This window comes from Centruroides vittatus, unplaced genomic scaffold (genome assembly GCF_030686945.1).
Source record: "Centruroides vittatus isolate TY-2023 unplaced genomic scaffold, ASM3068694v2 contig_484, whole genome shotgun sequence".
Taxonomy (NCBI): domain Eukaryota; kingdom Metazoa; phylum Arthropoda; class Arachnida; order Scorpiones; family Buthidae; genus Centruroides; species Centruroides vittatus.
In genome coordinates, this window is record NW_027122274.1 from 688,883 (window position 1) to 712,778 (window position 23,896).

The window sequence follows — 23,896 nt, forward strand, 5'->3', positions numbered from 1 at the left end:
GAGATAGGAGACAAACGTGTGCGAAGCGTAGGCGCGGCGCGGCGCACAAAGTTCAAACTTATATTTCCGCCAGAAATTGATTTTATTTTAATTGGGCTGCAATTTGAAAAAAATTGTAGACCTATAAATTCCCACTGTCGTCCGTCCGTTCGTCTTTCCGTAATCTCGAGAACAGACCTAGACAGATGGAAGACAAGACCAGGCGCAGTAGGTCACGATTAACTATATAAGAATGTCCGATGCAAATCGAAAGTCATGTTATTTCAATTCAAAAATTTTCCCCTGAAAGGTATTAGATAAACGACCGGCACGACTCTATTGTTAAAGTATGATATACAGGGGCGAGAAACTACTAATTTGAGGTGGAGAGCATATATTTTAAATTAAATAAATTACAAACATAATTAAAAATTGTAGCGCGACCATGTCACAGTAAATAATTGCTCGTTTTTATTTAAAATATTATTTCTTCGATTTTTTTGCCGGTTGCTTGAGTTTCTTTTAACGAAGAGTCTGCTGTATTGTGTTCTACTTCATAATGAACATGAACTACAGTATTGTCCTTTGCGTTTGTACACAAACATTGAATTCATTCTTATTCTGGGAAAGACTATAAAGAAATCCATTTAATATTTTATATTGAAAAAAGCTGATTAATGTGAAATAAATTAACATGTTTCTATTAATATTATAAAACTGTAGATTAAATTTTCCTATTTCATATGTGAAGATTTATATACGGGTAGAGACTTCAAAAGTGTAATAATGAAAGAAATTATTTTAATATATTTATTTGTATTCATCATTAAATTAAATATATTTAATTAAAGCGGAAAAATAAAAATAAATGTTAATATTAAATAACAATAATAAATTTCAATAGTAATTAGAAATTCCAGTTCAAGCGATGACCTCTAAACAAGGGGCGCATTACCTGGTAAAGCGGTTTTAATATAACTGGATACGCGAGGCAATGATATAGCCCGTTTCAAATGCAGAGTTGTGTCACTAGTTTGCTTTGAAACTAATAAAAGCCGCTTTGCCAGACAACTCATCAATATAGTGTCATGTACTCTATATTGCAAAAAAGTAAAAGAAAGAGCTTTTATGTTTTATTTTCTAAAATATTTTGTATCTGTTCGAGATAAATCCAGATAAATACGATTTAACAGAGTTAGCTTGGAGCTATCTATTAATTACGTATACAGTTTTTAAGCCACTTTTGACCCTTCTCTCCGTGTTATGTACAATGATGTATAAGATACTTTCGGCAAACCCCATCCTCTTTAATTACGAATACGATAGTTCATGAACCACCTGGATATTGAAGAAATGAATTTAAAAGTTCTGCAAATATTTTCTAATAATTTACTCACATGACTAGTAAGTAGATTTATAAGGACAAATTCGTATGACACTAATACCAATAAAAAAGTGCACTCAGTATTTCTCGACCGCCTTCCTCCCCATCGAGTACAAAGATGTACTTTTTGTGATTCCTTCTCACCTTAAACTGTATAGGAAATAAGAACGGCTCTTTCTGATCCTATAATCTTTCATTCATTATAATTTTCTTCTTAAAAGTGCCCAAAAAATTAAACACATACATGAATACATAAATTTATTTTAAAGAATTTATTCGTTCAGATATATATAAAAATAAATATAATTCATATAAATCAGATAATAACGAATGTACATAATCGTTATAAAATACATGTATATATAAAAAATATTTTACGTATCATCTTGCTATATAAACGAAAATCCGTGTTAGAAAAACGCTGACATATATATATATACAGCTATCTTTTCCGTATTTTCAATAATAATTATTATTTAATTAGTGATTTTTCAATAGAAATTAATTTTTATATTTCAAATAATTTGGGAAAAGCAAAAATAATTTTCCAAAATTCTGTAAATCCATCCCAACGTCCAAATACAAAATAAAATAATCCGAGCATTACCATTATCCTGACAGTAACTCCAATGTAATATAATCTAAAAATATTATTTATAAATTAGAAATATATTTTTTTTAATTTAAAAATAATGTATATAAATTGTATTTATAAATATATCACCGTTTAATGCCTTTTCTTGCCAATGGAAGTGAAGCATGATCTTCTCTAAACAAATATTTTCTAATTCCTAAAATGGATTCTTCCCAGTAAGTCAGCCAGTTTAGATTCGTTGTATCGAAACAAAATGTCTAAAATTATAATCAAGCGAAATATTTAAAACTTCAATTTTATGTAAATTCTAAATTATTGCAGATAATTGCAATTTTAAAAAATAAAATAAAATACTAATTTAAGCTTAAAATCAAGTGAAATTTATAAAATCATTCATTAAACTGTTATTGTTCATAGCCGGTTTGCCTCCGGCTCTGTCCATCACCCGGTAGTCTCATTGTGAGCCCTGTATATGATTAAAAACGCCTTCTTGGTGACACAGAAAAAAACCAAAATAAAATCCTGTAATCTTTAAAAATATTTCTCTTATCAAATTTCATCTAACCTAAATTATTCTGAGAGATTTTAGATGATTAAGCATTTTTTACACAATAGATAACATATGTCTTATATAATTTAATGTTGTTGTTTCTCCACCAAAATAATATGTGAAGAATACTTAATTTAGATATCCTGTAGTGAAGATTATCCATGTCAAACATGTCCTGTATAATAATTTTACGTTTTAAAACTATCCTAGTCGTGGTGAAATTGTATCTCTAGGACATACTAGGGTATGAAAATAAATAATTTAAAAAAACAATACATCATATGAAGTTATGTACTGTGTTATGTAATATAGTATAATGTCATAACAAAAAAATAAATACATGTTTAAGCTATATTACTGCGTTTTTTAAAGACAAATTACATGAATTTGTGTAAAACGAACAACGTTTACACAGCTACATTGTTCTATTTAGTTACTTCGCATTTATAATTTGCGTAAGAAACAATTTATTCATCACATTTTTTACAAAGATTAAATGAGATTATTTTTATTCTTCATCTCATTTATTATCATCTTTTTCACTTTTGTTCTTCCCAAATTAAGACAACGAGGAACATGGGAGATCTGCCAAATGGGGATCTTCCTGAGAGAATTTTTTATGGAAAACAAGATCCTACGTAGGAATTTGACACATGAAGAAAACACGAAAAACTCCTACGCGGTCAACCCGTTGGTGAGGCGTGAACCCGTGACCAACAGCACCAGTATTCAGTCATGCCATCCATTCGGTCACTGATAAGAATTTCTCAGTTGGTTTATTAATTTAATCTATCTCAGTACTAGATCAAAATCTATTTATTTAATATAGGTGTTAACTTATATATAAGACAAATTTATACTGTCATTTAATCTCATTTTCTAATAATAAAAATCATCGTCTTCAAAAAATATTATACGGAATATTATTGTTTAATATAGTATTATTATAATATAACAATAATATAGTATTATTGTTACAATTATACAATTACTTTTAAGCAAATAAATTTCACCAAACATTAAAATTATTCATATAATGATTATTCTTCCAAAAGAAACGTAAACAATTGCCTTAATTTATCATTATTATATTATGCAGATTAAAAAAAAATCAATGTTTTTTTAATCTCTGCATTCTCAATTACACTTTATCACTAGCGAATGGATAAAACCTCTGAACATTGGTAGTTGGTCCGGGTTCTCGCCTGACCACAAGCGAAGTTTCCAGATTTTCTTCACGTGTGTAGCTAAATAAAAGCTAGTTTTCCTTTGAAAATCCTCCCCGGAGGCACTTTCTTCTTGGCAGATGGTCCACGTATTTAATTGTATTATCTATTAATAAGTAACGAATGGTTTACTACTATTGTAGAATAAATACAAGTGAACACGTGTTCATTTATACGTGTTCATTTCATAAATACGTGTTCATTTATAAATTTGTTTATTCAAAGACCTTTCGCTAATTATAAATCATTTTTCATTTATTTTAGTGAAAAATAGGGAAATATATTGAAAACAGATTCACAATAGATATTCACGAAGATGATTTAATCTTGAATTATACTTACTTTGAAGAGCATTAAATGTCTGCTGAAAAAATTGACTCGAAGGCTACAGACATATTTATTTTACTATTAATCGCTGTTTACTTGTGCTATCAATATACCGGGTGATCGTAATTAAAGTACCCCTATTCAATGCTGTCTACAGAGATATTTATTAGTCAAATGCAACAAATTTGATATGTGACATTTCAGGTCATGCGAAAACATTTTTGAAAAAACAAAATTCACCACCACGGCACTTTTGGCGCTGCAAGCTTTATTTATACAAAGCTTACATGCTATACAATGATCTTTGTGGATACTGCTCAATGTATCCCAGTTCTGAAGATTTTAACCTGAAGGCAACGAACAGCCCTCGTATGATTAGTTCCTAATAACAAATCCACAATAGTGATAGTAGCATTTTATTTCGAAATATTTATTGAAACACAAAACTCGTCAAATAATGAACTGTGTGTTCTTAACGGACCCTGTGTATTAGTGTCTTTCAAGGATGCCAAACTTGCAACAGGCCCTGTATAAATTATAAATTATTATTTTTAAAATCACACGGGTTAAGATTCAGAACACCAAAAATGTCATATTGATGAGCTTTGATACTTTTTACCAGAAATGTGTTCCTCATACTTTGAAATGTCAAATACATTGAAAACAGAAAACTCAATTAAATAATACCCATCTATTATTAATAATATTTTAACATGCTTAGACTTTTACAAATGTTATTTTGATATTAAAATGATTGCTGCGTTATTATAGTAATTTCATTAAACATTAAATAAATAATGAGGAATTGAGTTTATGAATATTATATTTTATATTAATTAACACTAAACTAGATTGATCAATTGAAGAATCTATTGAAGAATCAATAAAATTTCATAACGATAAAATCAAATAAATCAATTGGCAAGTTTGCTAAATTAACCAATAGTATATTTAATCGGATTTAAAAATAAAGATTTTCATTTCAATTTTGGCTCTTTCTGCCCGTGAGCACTAAAGGACAATGGACATCCTTAGTGCCCCAGTGGATAGACCGAGGCCGGATGGCCGAGCGGTCAAGGTGGCAGCCTACCGCTCTGGGGGACCCGGGATCGAATCCGAACGGGTCGAATCCGAACGGGTCGAATAATCCCCAGGAATTTTTCGGGGGGTGGTCCGTTCGGATATGTCGGGCCCCGTCCCTCACCACCCGGTCGCCCCATTGTGGGCCTGGCCGAACCCATAATGGGCCTACTAAAAGAGGCCCTCTTAGTGCCCACAAGGCGGAAAGAGCTTAAAAAAAAAGAGTGGATAGACCGGGTGGTGAGTATATCAGAAGGGGCCGCCCATGAAAAAATCTCTGGAGTTCTTCGACCGCCCGGATTCGATTCTGGAACCCCTAGAACGATAGGGTGACGCGTTCTCTATTTCGGCCATCCCGCCATCAGATTTTCAATATTGTCATATAGGAAAAGATTATACATGATGACTGAATATATATAATTAGAACCCACTGCTAAGTCCTACAACTCTTGCAACACAATTATTATTGTTGTTCTTTTTAAAATAAAAAGTAATTAGGCTTATAGTCTAAATTAATATTGTTTCGAGATTAAATATTATATCAATAGAAGAAATGGATTTCTTTATAGTTGTTAATTGCTCGTTTTTCTCGCTAAAAATTCTTAAATAAAAGCAATTAAATTAACCTCCAAAGGCATTCCATCTTCAATTAAAATGATCAATATAAAAGTAATTTGTGAGATTTTTAAATAAATATCTTAATAAATTTTAAAATAATGTATAACGATTATTAATTTAATTGTCTTCCTCTTAGCATTGCTGTCATACTACAATAATCTATTATAATTTTAAACAGAGTTGATAATAAATATCAATAGTTCAAATAAAAATCAGTTCAAATGTTCTAAAAATTCATTAAAATTACCCTTAATATTAAAGTAAAATTTTAATATATTTTTTAATGTTTACTTGCTATTTTGAAGGCTCTGATTTCGGGTTTCGGTTAGATTCTCAGAAATTTTGAATGGTCTAGAGCATTGATTCTTAAACTTTTAATTTCCTGAGATAATGAACTTAAACCTCTCTCTGTCGTTTTGATTAACACCAAGCTTTGTAGTTAATAAAAAATAAATATCCAACACTTTTCTTACCTGACGATCTTCAATGGATAACATATCTGCTAATTTTTGAGTATTATCGCATCGAAACTTCCATTCATTTGTTGCAAAATATTCCAAAGAATCCAGTGCTTTTGATAATTTTCGGTAAAGATTGATCATCCTATAAGAAATTATAATTTTGAATTCGTATTAATAATTATTAACTATGTCAGATCTTTATAAAATTATTATACAAATATAACGTACTAAATACTAAATTTTTTTATCCTAATTTATAATTCTTTAAACCTACTTATGAAAAGTGAATGGATGAAAAATTTCAATTAACAGACTAATTAAAACTTCAAAAAATAATAAAGAATAAAGATTGATAAAAGTAGAAGACAATATAATTGCAACTTTATATATTTTAAATTAATTGTCTGTAATGAATAATGTTTAAATTATAGTTATTAAACTGTTATATGACAAATTTAAGTATACACAAAGTCCCTTGCACCCTTTTTATTCCAAAAGTACTTAAGATATTCATTTTGTTTGGTTCGCGTATCTAACATCCTATTTAAGTGTTAAACACATGAACAAAATCCAAAAATCTCCAGTTGCCAGCCCATTGGTCAGGTGCGGATCCGCGACCAACTACTAGCGATCGGTGATCTTATCCAATCAAACATTGATGAGTATAACTATATGAGTATAACTATTGATGAGTATAACTATATGTACTATACAAGTAAGATCTCTGGTATAAGTAGGGAGAAATTGGGATGGTTCCTTGATTGGAAAAATCATTTCTATAATATATTTGTTACAACACACGCTTTTGTTATTATTATTATTTTTTAATTATGCCTATTATAATTGGAGATTTTGAGAATTGATTAGTGTCTCTCATGTTGAATGCTCCTGATATGCCTTTTCCTTGGATAAATAATATGAGTTTTTGGTTGCTCTCTCCAATGTTTTTCTTTTGTTGTCTTCAGCTTTGTTGAAGAGTGGAGTTGAAACTGATAGAACTGTTAATCCTTGTTTATCATCTTCTTTGGCTCATGCTGTGGGACAGTGCACCTTATTATGCATTCTCGGTTATTGTCACAGCTTTGACAATAACTGAGAATGGATAATAAAATCTGTAAATTATAATTGTCTTAAATCAACATTAATAAAAAATATAAACGAAAAAATATTTTAATTAAAATATTGTCTAATAAAATACTGTTTTTCCACGCAAATAAGCGGATGCTCGTATGCGTGTTAGCCTGTTTTGGCTTATAAGAGCGCTGAACTACTGTGCCAATGTAAATTAAATATAAATGTTTTAATAAAGTAACTATCCAGTGACATCAGTTTTTTATTAAGAACAAAAAGCAAAAATGAAAAACTTCCGATACCATAAAACTTTTTTAAATAACGAGTTTTTTTAGGTATTTTGCAAAATGCAGAGCTGATTTTGCTTCATCTTATTGCTTTTATACGCGATATAAGAGTATGATTTTATAGATGAAGCGCGGTATGAAAATACAGTAACTCATAATATTGAGGTCAATTATGACATTATCATCATCAATATATGAATATTCTTATATATCTTGAATATTTATTTATAACTTAGATGCCTGTTGTTAGTATTTACTATTAATACATAATTGATTACTATTGATACATAAACTATTTATTAATTCATTAGTTAATAACTAGTTTATCTACGCAAAAACATAGAAATTAAAAAAGTTTTGCGCCATCGACTTGCGCCAAGCTATAAGATTTGTAAAGTCATTTTGATTATTACAAAAGATTTTAGTCCTAGCCGGCATCGCTAATTAGACAAAATATATAATTGTTGTGTTCCCTTTCTCTGTAAAACGTTTGCGTTTTACAGAGAAAGAGGAGAGAAGCACACCGGTCAAAGGCACTACAGTTGTTGGTTTTAATTTATTTTCACTCCGGTGTTGTTCCTTTATATATTTTGTCTAATAAGCGATGCCGGCTAGCAACTACCAACGTACGCTCATCACCCTAACTAGGGCCAGAGCCAGATTGGAATTCCTATCCCAATGTAAAAGAAATAATTTGCTTCCGATGTCGATATTCAAAATCAAGTTACCACCCGGAAACGAACCCTTACTTCAGAATGTCCAGAGTATGTGCTTAAACAGAGCCATTAGATTTTAGTCCATTTTTTAAAAACATGGAGTACTTTTATCTCTATGAGAAACAGGAGAATAAGCTGATTTATGCATCTAACTTTTACATAATTATCTGCTTGCATTTTCTAATAGATTATTCAATATAATACCACATTCTTTAAACTTACATAGGTTTTTTTCCCATTATATACGATATGAGATCGTATATAAGCGCAGGAATGTAGTGATCTATAATATTTCGAAAAGAATTCCATAAACGATTTGTTGTACAATCACCTCCAGGTATTCGGAACACTTCTAAAGGAGGATATACCGAAAATAGCGGGAAAACATATCTGTAGACACAATCCCATGTAATGCAATTGTTCGAAGTATTGTTGTATACCTTTATTTCATTTGGCCTAAAAAATACATCAGAAACATTTTTTAATATCGAAATTTTAAAAATATATAAATATTTAAATATGAAAACTTTTATATAATTATGAAAACAATGTTATACCTATAAGTAGCGGTATACCATGCCACAACAATTAAGAGGTTAATAGAAACGTCAACCGGTATTAAATTACACACGCAATCTCCATTGCATATTAAAGTCCTCAAAACTCCTTTAAAACCCTAAAAATATAATCATTAATTATTTAGAAATTAATAATAGTATAATTATATCCTTATTTACGATTAAAAAGTTAAATGTTATTAATTATTCCTATATATATATATACATACATACATACATACATACATACATACATACATACATACATATACAGTGAAATGGCCGGTGATAAGAGACTGGGCCCGACATAATCAGGACGGGCCAACCTCCAGAAAAATTTCTGGGTTTTTTCGACCCAAATGGAGATATATATATATATTTATTTATGCGATAAAGTATAGTAAAAGTTCATTCAACTTTTAGTACATATTGTATGAGATTCCCATAATTCCTAGTACTGAAAGAAAGAAATGAATTAAGTGTATTAAACTCTTTATTAATGAGATAATAATAACTACTTTCATATTCGGATTGGGCAACTGAAAGCTAAGACTACGTAAAGTCGAGGAAATTAAACGAATGTTTACCTATCCGGACATGAAAGTACCAATAAAGTAACAGTGATTACTATAGTATTCTAACTATATTTGTATAAGCCTATGCCGTATTTCCTGTCATAATCGTCCAGTTGGCGATTATTACAGGAAATATTCCTTTTATATTACATCCCTTTTTACGGGTATACGATCATTTTAAATACCAATAATCCGATAAGTTTTAAGAATACTTCAATAAGATGTAAGAAGGAAAGAAAGCACGATTACAAAAGAGATGTCAAACTAATGTAACAAGTAACGTAAAACTAGTTAAATCGTAATATATATAAAATAATTTGAATGAAGTACTTGAAATTTAGATATTAATTCCCAATATCATTAATATTGAACGTCGATAACGATATTAGCCAGTATTCATTTTTCTCAATTCGATATTAGAAAATGCCGCATTCATAGTTAATTCGATATAATCTAATATATTGGTATTTAGGTCAACCGGCGCATTACACCTTACAATAGAAGTTAGATGGCCGATTATTACAATAATATTTACGTAGGCGATTATTCCAGGAAATACAGTAACATAACATACCGTTTCAATAGAGGATGTGACTCTTGCGTATTTCTGATAGGCGATATATGGCTGCTATTGTGACAGGGTTTTGGCCAATCGTTATGTATGCTCTACATTAATGTTATTTATAGTTTTCAATGATTTCAATTATTTCAATGATAATTTGATTGGGGTTTATAATATAAAAATTATTTTTTAATTGTAAAGAATAATTTAAGTATATTTTAGAAAAGATTCTTTAATTTTTTTACAGATTACTTCGTCATGCAAACAATAAAACGGTCTTTTTAACCATAACCATTATAGCTTTTGCCAGGCCACAATGGGAGCAACGGGCGATTGACGGCCAGACATATTCGCGAAAACATCTCTTCTTGAAAGTCTTAAAATAAAATGATTTATAGTTTATCCCCGAAATAAAAATGGAGCCATGTTCATTAGTTTACATACGCAAAAGGAAATAGTTCCTTGTTCAATACGAAGTAGAACTTAGAAGAAGAGTAGATAGAAGCAGATCCATCGAGATCCGGGAGGAACTGGAGCTTTTTCCTCGGGTCCAGAGACAACATAGAAACCCGTAGTGGTTCCTACACCTACAAATGTAATGTTAATTTTGCTAACTGTAAATAAAATATTTAAGACAGCTTTTCATTAATAAAAACATTTTACGTCTGTCATTTCTTCAAGAAAAAAGTAGACGGCTAAAGGGATCAACGAAGAGGCAAAAAGAACTCACTTTACCCCAGGGCTCCCGATGGCCCTATATAGATCATATATTAGAAAATTATAAGATATATTCAAACCGTTAAAATCTGTTATTTATAAAATGTCACACGATGTAATTGAATTTTCGAAATTTCTATCTAGTTTTGTTGCTTAGCTAAGGAGGAAGAGGGATACATATTGAAGATCCACTATACGGGGCCAATCTGTTTGTGGTAAATACTATAATAATACGCAGATCTATAGAAAAAGTATAGTATAATATAATTCAAGTGTGTGTTTTAAATATCTTAATATATTATTATTTGTTCAATTTTACTCTCTCGTTACCATCTTACTATTAATAAAAGTGGATGGTAATTATTACAAATAATTATTAATATTACGAAGTTTATCAAGAAGTATAACTTTAATCATAATATTCGTTAATAAATCTTTAATATAATTGGGTTAACGTTAATTGACCAAACTTTATAGCTTTGCAATGAATTTTGACCTCAATTCTAATAGAAGATTAACAAATTATAAGATCTTGACAAAAATATTGAAATCTGAACCTATGTATTTCATATATAAAATTTAAAATTTCGAAAATAAAAATTATAATATAAATTTAAAAACTAAAAATACAGAAATGGTGCTTATATTATTATTTTGCAAGAAATTGTTACCTTTTTGTTTTAAGATAAAACAATTAAAGTTACATTATGTTCTATGGCAGTGTAATTTAGCGTGATAAAGTTAAATGACCATAATTTATTTAACTTATACTACAAGCAAGAGTTAAATTTAACGGACTTCAGCAGAAATAATTTCTGTATAGCAAACTAATTTGTAAGAAAAGACAATATTATTCAGAGTGTCCCATAAGTGGAACCATAGAAATTATTTTGATCTTTGTTTATTTTTTTACAAGAAAAGCTTGACTCTAAATAAGGAAGAATAAATTCAAGTTAATTTGATAGTGAAGATTTGCAGTCAGCGTAAAGTTGCCAAATAAATAAGAGGTTGCATTTATTTAGATCGTTGTATACGATTGGTAAGAAGTCTGGAAGCAGCCCGTTAAACTTTTCGCCAGCATCTCGCTGACTGCGGGTTCCCACCATCAAAATAACTTAAATTCGTTCCTCTTTACTCAGTCTATAAAATAATAAACAAAGATCAATAGGAGCAATTATTTATTGTGATTTCATCACAATGCCAGGTTGCAATTTTTCGTCACAATGCTCTTGATTTTAATGTCGTGCCCCTGTATATCACACTTTTCCTGTTAACACTAGGGTCATGTCGGTCATATATCTAACTCCTTCCAGGGAAAAATTTTCTTGTGGTTTGGACCAGAAGTTCGTACACACTCAAGTAATTTTAATAATTTAAAAAAAAATAAAAAAAATTCAATGGAAATGATCAGAAATAACACGTTTAATGTTTTTATTTATAAATAGTCCATTTTTGAATGGTATGTGAACTGTAGAGAAATGTAAACATTTTTTTCCATATAAAAATAAAATTATGTTACTAAATATAATTTTGCTTGAATTAATTTAAAATTTAATATGTATTTTTAATTAACTCTCTCTCGTGTCGCATCTTATATACAGAAAATTGAACTTGTTGAGCCTTTTTCTCTTGTGTCTATCCTTAGACCTATCTATTGTTTTCTGTTTCTGAACCATTTATATTGGTTCAGGGTAATTATGAATTTACCTTAATGACAAGGTTTATTAAAAATTAATGAAACTAGGCATATATAACCTGTACAAAATTAAAATGGAATTCCAAAAACAATATTTTTAAGAATTACTGTTGATAAGTTTGGTCAATTTTCAGAAAATTGGAAAGCAAAAAAATCAAGTAAATCGTTATTCTCTCTCGCTTATAAAGTCGAACTGTTAGGACGTAATTATAAATGTTATAATAATGTTAAAGTTAAACATTAATTTAAGAAACATAATGGAAATAAGTTCAAATTTTGCGAAAAATATTCTTAAATTAAGTTTCTGTTAAGTTGAAAGCTTTAAAAATAAAAGTGTAAGCAGAAATAATTGCTCATAGAAGTAATATAAATAAATAAATTCCATATTTTTTAAATAAAAAAAACAATTCCGATAAATGTAATTCTACTTCTGTAAAACTTAATTTTTATTAAAAATTAAACACAGATAAAAACAATATAAGTTTTCATTTTTGATATTTTTCTTACTTTCCCCATATTATATTCCCCATACTATATTCCCCATACTATATTCCCCATATTATATTCCCCATATTATATTCCCATACTATATTCCCCATACTATATTCCCCATATTAATTACTTATTTGTAAAGTATTGTTAGGCTAATCGTACAATATAATTTTATTTGTATGAATAATGTTTTTAATACGATTTGTTGAATTCAATAAAAAAAAAAATGTATTGATCGTTACCATCCTGTTTCACTGTTAACAAAATAAATAAGTTGTACTAAAGGAGCATTAATTTTGTAAACAAGAAAAAATTACACTCAGATAAGATCGAAATCTATGAATCAAATCATTTCCATTTCATCTCTTATTATAGAAATAGGAGAGAAAGAAAATTTAAAAATAGATAAGAGAAATGGATATTGTTAGATACTTCACGAACATCCTCCAAAAATCTGCTGTCTATCTAATTTTTACTATAAATTCAATTTTTTTCTTTCCATAAAAACAATGTAAATTACATATTTTATTAATAATCGATTCTTAGATGTTTGCAAAGTTCAACCGTACTTTAAATTTTTAAATAAGATAATTTGGTATAGTTCCTTATTCGGAACATATCTCTAGGCAATTAATATTTTTTAAATTATTAATCTACTGTGTATTTGTACAATATTAACATTTATCTCAAACATCTTTCCTTATTTTTTTGCCTCTCATTTGACGTCAATATCTTGTTATTTATACCTATATTTTTAACTTAATTTAAAATTTATTACGTGTAACATTCCATTGACTTTTAAAATCGATTTATTTTCCTGTTTCTGCATACAGTATTTACGACACTAATATGAATTATACAATTAATTTTTTTCAAATATCTTAAACAATTAATGGAATTATGAAAATATATTTAAAAATACGGTCTAAAATATTAATTTTGCGTTATAGTACAACTCTTTAAATCTTCATTTTTATTGCATTGTAACTGAGTTAAATTAGTCAATGAAAGCAGAGAAGTGATATAAATTAGACTAAATTTGACAATTTAAGAATCATAAAAAATACGAAAAATCAAAAATATATGAACGGTACTTGAACGATATTTTAAAATTTATAGCAAAGTTGAGCATATAAAATAAAAGAAAAATTAATTACAGTTTAGTCGATGACTAAAAAATTCAGTATTAAATTATTTATAATAATATTTACGTCAATTTTATCCTCCCAATTTATAGTTTTAATTGAAATTTAGGCACTAATTAATTCATATAAATACAGAGTTTTCCAAGAATCTCTCTGCAATAGATATTGTTGATTATGGTTACGCTGGTTGCTTTCGGACGATACATGTACAATACATCAAGCGGAATTGTATCTGCTCCACTATTTCACAGCTGCGTATAGGCGGTTTCATGCATGTTTGCATGTATCTACAGTCTTGGTTCAGTATAACTAATAATAACTACTACAGAAAATAATACTAACTAATACTAATAGTAGTTAATGATATAAAATGCAGTAAACGCATCAGAAATTGTTATCAGATAGAATGTTAATAATATAAATGAGTTTAATATCTTTGATGGATAGTCAAATAGTACGAGAAGGAGAAACGAAGATAACCACTCTCAAAACTGCTGTATAACGTTATTTTGTGGATAACTGACAGAAAACTCGTAAATTACATATAAAATGAAATATTGGATTAAAAAAACAACCTAATAATTTGAGATACAAAAAATTTTGAATAAAAAATAATTGATAAAAATTTGTGATTATTGAATTCCTAAGAAGATTGAAGAGCTAAGAATAAGCTCTGCAGCAATTAGTAATGCATGATCAATAAATTAAATATGTGTTACGTCGGTATAAATCAGGATAATCAATTAGACATAATTCGAGAGCGGCACTTAAGAAGTCTATACTGGTAAAGGAAAATTATTTGGTAATACAACATAACACGGGTACCATGAGACTGCTATTTCTTTTAAAGCTTTACACTGCTTTACACGTCTGCTTGAACTGTAGCCATGTACAGCTCGGGAATCGAGCTTTGGCCACTGATAGATAGGCTCAATACTAATGTTGAGTAAATTTAGTTTTTAGTTAATAATTTAGTTTATAAAATTTTCTCTTTTCTTCTACCAAAAATAGACATTAAATTATTTGTATTAATAACTTTTTCCAAATTTTTTTAACAAGCTAAATATGTTTTTACGTATTAATAGATATTTTATAAATTTAATTATTTTTAAATTTATTTAAAATATTTTAAATAAAATTATTAGACTCACAAATTTTATGATATATCGATAATTAAATGAATCATTAAGAGTGAAACTTTTAAAGGAAAGTATCATTAATTCTGTCATCAGATAACCGAAATATTTTTAGTTGCGCTAAGAAAATTAATTAATTTTTCCCTAAAATTCTGTTTATAGTTAACTGTAAATTAATTTTATAAATAAGAAAAAACATAGCTCATAACGTACAGAATGTAAAAAAATAAATACTTACAGCTGCTATAATTCCTGTTGGACCGTTGAAGTTATCTACCCAACCCTACATCGGAAAAAAGAAAAACTTAAGTTACAATCTATTCTTGTATTCTTGTAAAATTAAACTGTTGATAAAAGGTGATTAACCTTGTAGTTATATTACTAACTGGTTTTTGTTTCTAGTTTGTTCTACATTCTGCGGACGAAGACCTTTAGCTGAATTATAAAGACGATACAATTTTGCTTAAGGCTAGAGGATAGCAGTCAAATTTCGGATTGAGGACAGTTTTGTCAAATTTAGCATTATCAAACACTTTAAACATTCATTATATTTATTATTCTTGGTCTCTACTAATTACATACCAAGATATTTAAGCATTTATTTTCCCCCATATTAATTACTTATTTGTAAAGTATTGTTAGGCTAATCGTACAATATAATTTTATAAATAGCCTTCTTCCAGTTAGTAAAATCTTTCTCTTTTAAAAATTAATTTTATTTTACGGTATATTTTAAACGAATATTGAATATTAATTTCAAATATTCTTCTTTAAATTATATTAGTAGTCTATATAAATACATAATTACACAATATATTATAGATTATATAGAAAACAATTATCTCTAACTTCGATCATTTTAATATGTATAATACTGTATAAACAAGTACAGGAAAAAAAATCTACGTATGTAAAATTAAGTTGTACGTTAGAATATTGTATATTGACATGTTCAGTAGTTAAATAAAAATGATGAATTATTGAATATTTAGTTATTTTTATTAATTTAATTACTACCCAAATGATTTAAATTAATAAGTGTTGTTACACTTAGATTTTGTTTAAATAAAGTCTTACGAGAAACAATTAAATCGTAGCCTAAATATTTTCTAAATTAAATGTAATAAAATATGTTCTTAGTTTATAAAATATGAAAGAGGTCTTTGAAAGTATTTTAATATTTTTTATATTTTTCATTTTCACTTGAATCAATGCTAATCTATAAAGTGATCATTTGTAAATGCCTTTAGACTTTTATAAAGTAACTGTAAAAGTGTCTTAGCGATATTTCAAATTTATATGTAAATTATTGTCATATGTTATTTATTATATTAATAATTTAGTTAATTTTGTTTTAATTATTCTAATGACAGATTTGAATATTTATAAAATCTGCTAATTATTGATATTTTAACGAAGATAAGTTTATTATAAACCTCCTTTATGATCCCACACTTTTACATCGATATAAAATTCCATATTTTTCTAAACTGGGTGACATTATTACAAAGAAGACTACTTCCAGGAACATAATCTCAATTTGTGACATTGAACTTATACGAAATAGAACAGGTTCGTTTTACGACGGTTTTCTAGGAATGAATTAAGTCGTAAAAGCTCAATGGATGTTATATTTTTGAGTAATATTTTCGAAAATATATTTTTATTTTATTATTCTAAAATTTCTATACAGATATTTAATGTTATAATTTTTACAGTTATAGTTTTAAAATGCTATCATTAATCAAATAGAATAGTATCTACTTGGATTGTAGGATTGATAGGATAAGGCAACGATCTGGGTGATCTACTAAGAGGGAGGAGTGCCTCCTGGGAGGAATTTCTTTGAGAATTTCCTCCCGGATACGATTTATTCAGATGTTAGATACACGAAGAAAACTCCATGCGGCTAGCTGGTGAGGCACGAACCCGCAACTACTAGTGTTCAGTGGTTTCATCCATTCGACCAATGGTTCGTAACTGTTTCGTTTGACGCTGATGATGGAAGAAAATTCCTCTCGAAAACATTACAGAAAATAAGCATACGATTTATACTTGATTATGGTTTATGTTTTGTGTTGAAGTATTATGGAGTCACTTTAAGTTTAAAAAAGTTTTAAAAAGTTTACTAAAATTAATACATACTTTTGTCTTTTTCAAATGAATAAATTCCGTAAATTAATTAATTACACAGTATGTACAGTACTTCTATTTACATTAAATAATTGAACACATGCATCTACTTTATAACACAAATACATACAAATAATTAAGTCATTTTTTTTATTCAAAATAAATTTCAATGGTTTATTTCTTTTGTATCTTAATTAGTACTGTATCATTATAGCTGATACAATACCACAGAAACATATTAAGCAAACTTAGATTCGAGATTTTTTTGAAGCGAGATAATAAAATATACTGTAGTGTCTCACTTCTATAATATTTTTTATTCAAAATCAAACTGTATAATTTTCAATAATAGACGAAGAAAGATATATTAGTTAACAATGACATTTATTTTAAAAATGTTTTAGACATATTTCAACACGTGTATTAAAATATTTTGTATCACACCTAAACGTAATATTAATATATATACAATACTGTATGTATAAAAACCAAAAATTGTATTATAAAAAATAAATAGGCTATATATTTTTATTTTTGACTCTTTCTGCCTTGTGGACATTAAGAAGGCCTTTTTTCCCTACCCATCATGGGTTCAGGGCTACAATGGGGACAGTCGAATGGCGAGGGACTGGGTTCATGAAAGATCTAAAATTCCTGGGATTTTCGGGCTCTCGAAATCGATCCTAGGCCCCCAGATCTAATACAGAAAGTATATTTATATAATAACGTACGCCCCCGTATTTACGACGTAACTAACGTTAAAAGAGCAGTTCTATAAACTATAAGCCTAGTCTCGTAAATTGAGATAGCTTTTCTAGCAGTTCAAACGTATAATACTACACCTAAAGGGCCAGCAATACGAAATTCCATACAATCATAATACAAATTTCTACTAGTCATGAAGTGAATCTAGCAGAATCGATAATATATGCCTGGTATAAAATCAATTGTATAGTTCAACAAAATCGCATATCTTAATGATATAGGAGACAAATAAGATCTATTGTTACAGAAACAAAAGAAAAAAACTAAATGAATAAGACTAATAAACATCCTCCTTTTAAGAATGTTTTTAATATTTAAACTTTATTTAAAATTTGTTAAAGAAAAAAAAACATAATTGCTAATAACATAATTGTTAAAAATTCTCAAAATTATAAGCAAATAAAGATAATATTTAACCGTTAAAGATTATCTTTGGAAGATAGCAAAACATAATTAAACAAAACAATTTAGCGTAAAAAATGTTTCCTAGTAGAAAAAAACCAATATTTCAACGCTGATTAACCGAAGAAATAAAACCGGGTAAAGATACATTGCTCTCTGCAAAATTTTCCTTATCGACTAATTTATGTTTAAGTAAATATTGTTAAAAGTTTATCATTAGCACTATAAATTATTATAATTAACTTGATTTATTTAACATTTTACGTAATACTATCTTTCCTTATATTCGTTTCTTGATGTAATTATCATTATATAAGGAAAAATGCTTTACTTGTTATATTTCCACTGTGTTGTATATAAAGAACTGTAAAACAGAATATTCTACAATATACTTCATCGATCAATTAATTTATTTGAATCTTAAGTTATTTAATTATAACTAATTTTTTAATATTCTAAAATTCAGTTGATTATATAACTAATTGCTTTCACAGTTATTTCATAAAATATATTTCCCTATACTAACTCAAACATATGCTTAAAAAATAAATAATAAATGAAGCCTTACAGGAAATGGTTCCTTCCAAGAAGAAGAAACAATTGAAGGTCTGACAATAGCGACTGGTAATTGCCCACATTCCTCTTCCAAAAGGTTCTCAGCTAATGCTTTCGTATAAGTATATGTATTAGGTCTTCCACTAATTAATTTCGGTGTTATTGCATTTATTGTATCTTCATCCATCCAACTGTAAATAATATATGAAGCATTTTTATAGTATCTTCCATATTAAAATTACATCGAATTATAAAATACATACTCCACAATATCTATAATCTTTTGTAAATTAATTGAAGCTGGATATATTGTTTCTTCAATCTCTTTTCTGTCACAATGACAGTAAGCAGTTGACACGTGAATCAATGCCTAAAATAGCAAATTATTCATTAATTAGCAGCTGTATGACTTCTGTAATTATAAAAATTTGTTATTTTCTTAAGTAATTAACATTAAAAATTGAGTTACTTTCATTTAATTAGGTATAAACTTATACAACTACAGTATATCATAAAAATTAATGTAACTTTTAAATATGTCATTTATCACTTACCATTAAATGTGGAAATTTCTGGCAAACATCAAGCGTATAACGCGTTCCAAGTACATTTTTTTTCATGGCTTGCCTATATAATATTACAATCTTAAATATATTAATTAAAGTTTTATAATTAATAATAAATTAATATCAAATCCACAATTAAAAAATATATTACTTCAACGGTTCATCGAATCGAACAGTAGCAGCCAAATGGAATACAATATTCACATTTTCAGCAAGTAAATCAATGTCTGATTGGCAAAGACCTAGATTTGGACTGGTAATATCACCTGCCACCATAATAACTTTCTTAAATGAATCTGGAATTTTTTCTCTTAAAACACTAAATGCCTTAAAAAATAAAACGATACTTAATTAATATTAAAAAATACATGAAATATATACTTAATTCTTTTTATTTTACTTTGCAGTTAAACAGATCTTCAATCCTGTCTTGTGGACTCTTTCCACGCTTTTGTCTCATCAAAACATAAATATTTTTAATACCTTCGCAACTTCTTAATAATTTCTCCAACATAACCTTTAAAGTTAATTTTAATAAATTTCGTTAGCGTTAAAAATTATGCAATTAAATTGAAAAAAATAATAAAACACATGTCTTACTTTTCCCATAAAACCTGTAGCACCTGTTATAAAGATGCATTTGTCATTGTAAAACTCTGACACAATACTGTTCTCGAAAGCCATTATTCTATACAAAGGGAAAAAACATGAGAAAAGTTTGAAATGTACGTTGTATTAAGCAATAAAACATTTCCAAATATTTTGTTTAGAAAGTAGAAACTAAATAATTAACAATTCAAAGCATACTGTATATAAAAATGAATTAATTTTATACATCTTTCTCCATTTTTCATTCTATCAGCACCTGAAAAAGACACTAAAAGTGCCTTTTTCAGGCCCATAATATGGCCGAACGAGTGGTGAAAGATGGGTTCCCATAAATCTGGGACAGCGCACCCCTAAAACTTACTGCATTTTGAGAACCCAGCAACAAATCCTGGGACTTCCAGAGCGGTAGACTGGCGCCTTAACCGCCTCGGTAGTCCATATTGTAAATATCTAAAACACTAAATTAAGTTGTTAAAATTAATTTTTTGTAATTGAAAACTGCATATGTACTTTTGTTTGTTTAGTTATATGTATATTTCTTAAATTGAATTCAAAGCGAATAAATTCATAAGTACTTGATGAAATTCAATTCTTATGCTAATATTTTTCAATTTACATAGTAAATAAATAATAAAACATAGGATTAAAGTTATATATTTATTTTTCTTTATTTGTAAAAAATGTAGGTTTATCTTTATAGAATATTTATCTTTCCAAATTTATTCTAAAATAGCATTAATTAATTAATGTAAATTACGTTTTGTTTTTCTTCAACATTACGATATCTTCGTATTTCAAATTCTAATACACGAGCATATCCATTTTCAATATATTTTAACAGATTTCTAACGACATCAAAATTGTGGTTATTATATTGATTTTGCTTAACAATCTGTTTGCATTAAACAAATTTATTGCATTGCTTGTCGTGGGCCTAAGCTATACCATTAAGGCCCTTTCTCTCCACTAAATAATGATACATATAAAAATGTTATGCCCTAAGCTGCAGCTTGTTTAGTTTATGTGCAAATCCTGTTCCGTATCTACCATAAAGCTATAATTAAATAATTTATTATTATATAAATTATCTTCTATTAGGTCTATGTCTTTTTTAACTTTCTTATTATTATATCAATAATTTAGTAGCAAAATAATTTGTAAGACAAAATCATTGATATATATATTGGATAATACACCTAAATCGTATCCTCAACGTTAAAATATAATATTTTATAACTTTTTTTTTTATTCTTTCCGCCCCAAGAAACCATTTTGAATCATAGCCATCATGGGTTCGGCTAGATCCATAGTAGAAATGGCTGGGTAATAAGGATTGGGGCCCAACGTATAAAGGCCAGACTACCCCCCGAAAAATTACTAATGTTTTCGCCTACTCGGATTTGTTCTTGATCTCCCAGAGCAGTAAGTTGACGCCATAAACCTCGGCCATCCGGCCGTCAATATTTTATATAACTATAAATTATTATACGAGAAGTATAATTTTATTTAATCTTCATAATCGATTGTATCTAAAATCAAATGAATATTTTTTTATATAATAATTTTACATAATTATCGTCAATTTGTGTCATTTGTCACAGTGAATATCGTTATATATGAAACATATTTTATTCAATAATAATTTTTCTTTCATTTATTATTAATTTACTTCTACCAAAATAAAATTTATAACAGCGGAATTTCGTTTGATTATTATTATTATTATTATTAAACGCTTTTAAATTTAACTTGCTTTGCATCATGTCCTCAAAACTTGTAACTAAAATTTAATCTACTTCTATTAATAATTAAGATAAAAGGCTGGAACTTTGATTACGTACAGCTACAGTATAGTACAGTACCTAAGTCCGATGATAATGCCAATGGATTTTAATGATGTTTTAGAGGGTTATCCATACCATTATCCTCCCCACTCGATAAACATAACCAAATGTACAACTTAATCATGATGTATGAGTAGTTAAATATATGATGAGAGTCTTACCCCCATCATTTACTTCATTCCAAAACTCGAAAATCATGACGAATAAAAGCTTTTTAAAATGTAAAAAATATATTCAAATTACTATTTTTTCTTTCTTCTGATAATTATAGAGTCTTAGTTTCTATTTATCACAATATAAACAAATTACGATGAAAAGCAAAGCAAAAATATATCGAAATTATATAATAAAAATAAATAATGACTATTTTAAGTATATAAGATTGTTTATGCAAAGTACAAAGCCGATAATATAACCATAAATTATCCAGTAACAGATAAAAGCTGTGGGTTCAAGCCTGCAGGTAGATCTGTAGCATATTTGTTTGTGTTTTTCCTTGATCTTCGATATGCATCCTAATTCTGTCCTAGAAGAAGAATGGGATGATTGCCGGATATAGCGTATAAACTAAATTAAGTTTTGATCGAATGGGTTATTTTATGTACTTGACTTAATATAGGTCTATTTTATCCGATAAATAACTGAACGATAAACAAATTCATAAATTTAAAATATAAACTATAAAAAACCTAGTTTAAAAAAATGTTTTTAAAATGTTATAGTATTTATAATAAATTTTAATAACAAAATTATTTACTTTAAAATATTAATTTTAACGTAATTTATTACTAACTAAATGAGCAAAAATTTGGAATAATTATAATTTTCCTAATTTTAATATTATCAATTTATGCTTTTAAGAAATAAAAATGACATTTTCTCAAGGAAAAAAAATATATATATATACATTATAGTAAATAACAATTATTATATTTTCTTCTATATATATAATAATTCATTATACATTTATAAATAAAATTATACCGAAAAATATGAACATTATTTACATTATATAAAGGATTTTAATTAAAAATACGTGCAGAAGATTAAAGTAGGAAGAATCACAAAGAAATATACCGGCTTACCTGTGCGTTCACCTGAAGTTATGATAAACTTGTCCACTTGTTCCGCAATAAACTCCCGTTGGCCAAATACTTTTTATGATGTCATCGTTAACACGTGTTACTTTTAACAATTCAGATTTGAGATTTCACACAATAAACACTTTTCCTTCTAAATAATTCTTCGAAAAAATAATATTAATTCCTCACATTTCACATTTTCTTTTGTTTATGCGATTAAAAATAATTTCCATTTCTCTTCTTTTTTTTCTCTCCTTTATTGTTCTATTATTCAAGTGCTTAAAATTTTCCAATTTTACATTATCCTTTCACTTATTTTCGTGTTGTCAATGATATTTTATCTCCAATATACTTCAAGTTTAATGTAACGATAAGCGAAATCGTGAGATAATTTTCATGGTTTCTCTAAACTGTAATAAAAAAATTAATTGTAATTGTAATTAAAAATTATCATATATAAGTTATATGTTTAATCAACTAATTAATCAATAATAATATATTTTAAGTTTCTATTTCTAACAATATTTATAAAACGTACAGTACACGCGTAATCAAGTTTATACAAATAAACTAACATTAAAGTTTTAAAATTTAATTAATAATAATCAATAACAATTTAAATGTTTAACTAATTAATTTAATTCAATTTATAATTTTATAATTAATATTAAATTAAATTCATTTTTTAAATTATTAAAATATTGGGCATTAACTTGCATTTAAATGTAATTTTTTTTTCTAAAATTTAATGAATCTAAATGGAGTA

At 27.6% G+C, this 23,896-nt stretch overlaps 1 protein-coding gene across 1 annotated transcript; it reads right to left on the bottom strand.

Moving 5' to 3' along the window:
• Window positions 1-1,643: 1,643 nt before the first annotated feature.
• On the bottom strand, window positions 1,644-23,222 carry LOC136977985 (putative fatty acyl-CoA reductase CG5065). Its single transcript, XM_067273607.1, has 13 exons — window positions 23,134-23,222; window positions 20,196-20,283; window positions 19,996-20,112; window positions 19,747-19,922; window positions 19,584-19,656; window positions 19,293-19,399; window positions 19,043-19,220; window positions 15,413-15,457; window positions 8,852-8,970; window positions 8,517-8,750; window positions 6,233-6,362; window positions 2,088-2,215; window positions 1,644-2,004 (listed from the first exon to the last, which is right to left on the bottom strand). The coding sequence occupies exons 2-13, from the start codon at window positions 20,277-20,279 to the stop codon at window positions 1,872-1,874; spliced, it is 1,524 nt and encodes a 507-aa protein (XP_067129708.1). The 5' UTR covers window positions 20,280-20,283; window positions 23,134-23,222; the 3' UTR covers window positions 1,644-1,871.
• Between the last annotated feature and the right edge of the window lie 674 nt (window positions 23,223-23,896).

Coding starts and splice junctions, on each gene's coding strand:
- LOC136977985 (XM_067273607.1), bottom strand. CDS start 20,279: ATGGCTTTCGAGAACAGTATTGTGTCAGAGTTTTACAATGACAAATGC. Junction 20,113..20,195: donor CTACAGGTTTTATGGGAAAA/GTAAGACATGTG, acceptor TTAACTTTAAAG/GTTATGTTGGAGAAATTATT. Junction 8,971..15,412: donor CAACAGGAATTATAGCAGCT/GTAAGTATTTAT, acceptor TTATATTTTTAG/GGTTTTAAAGGAGTTTTGAG.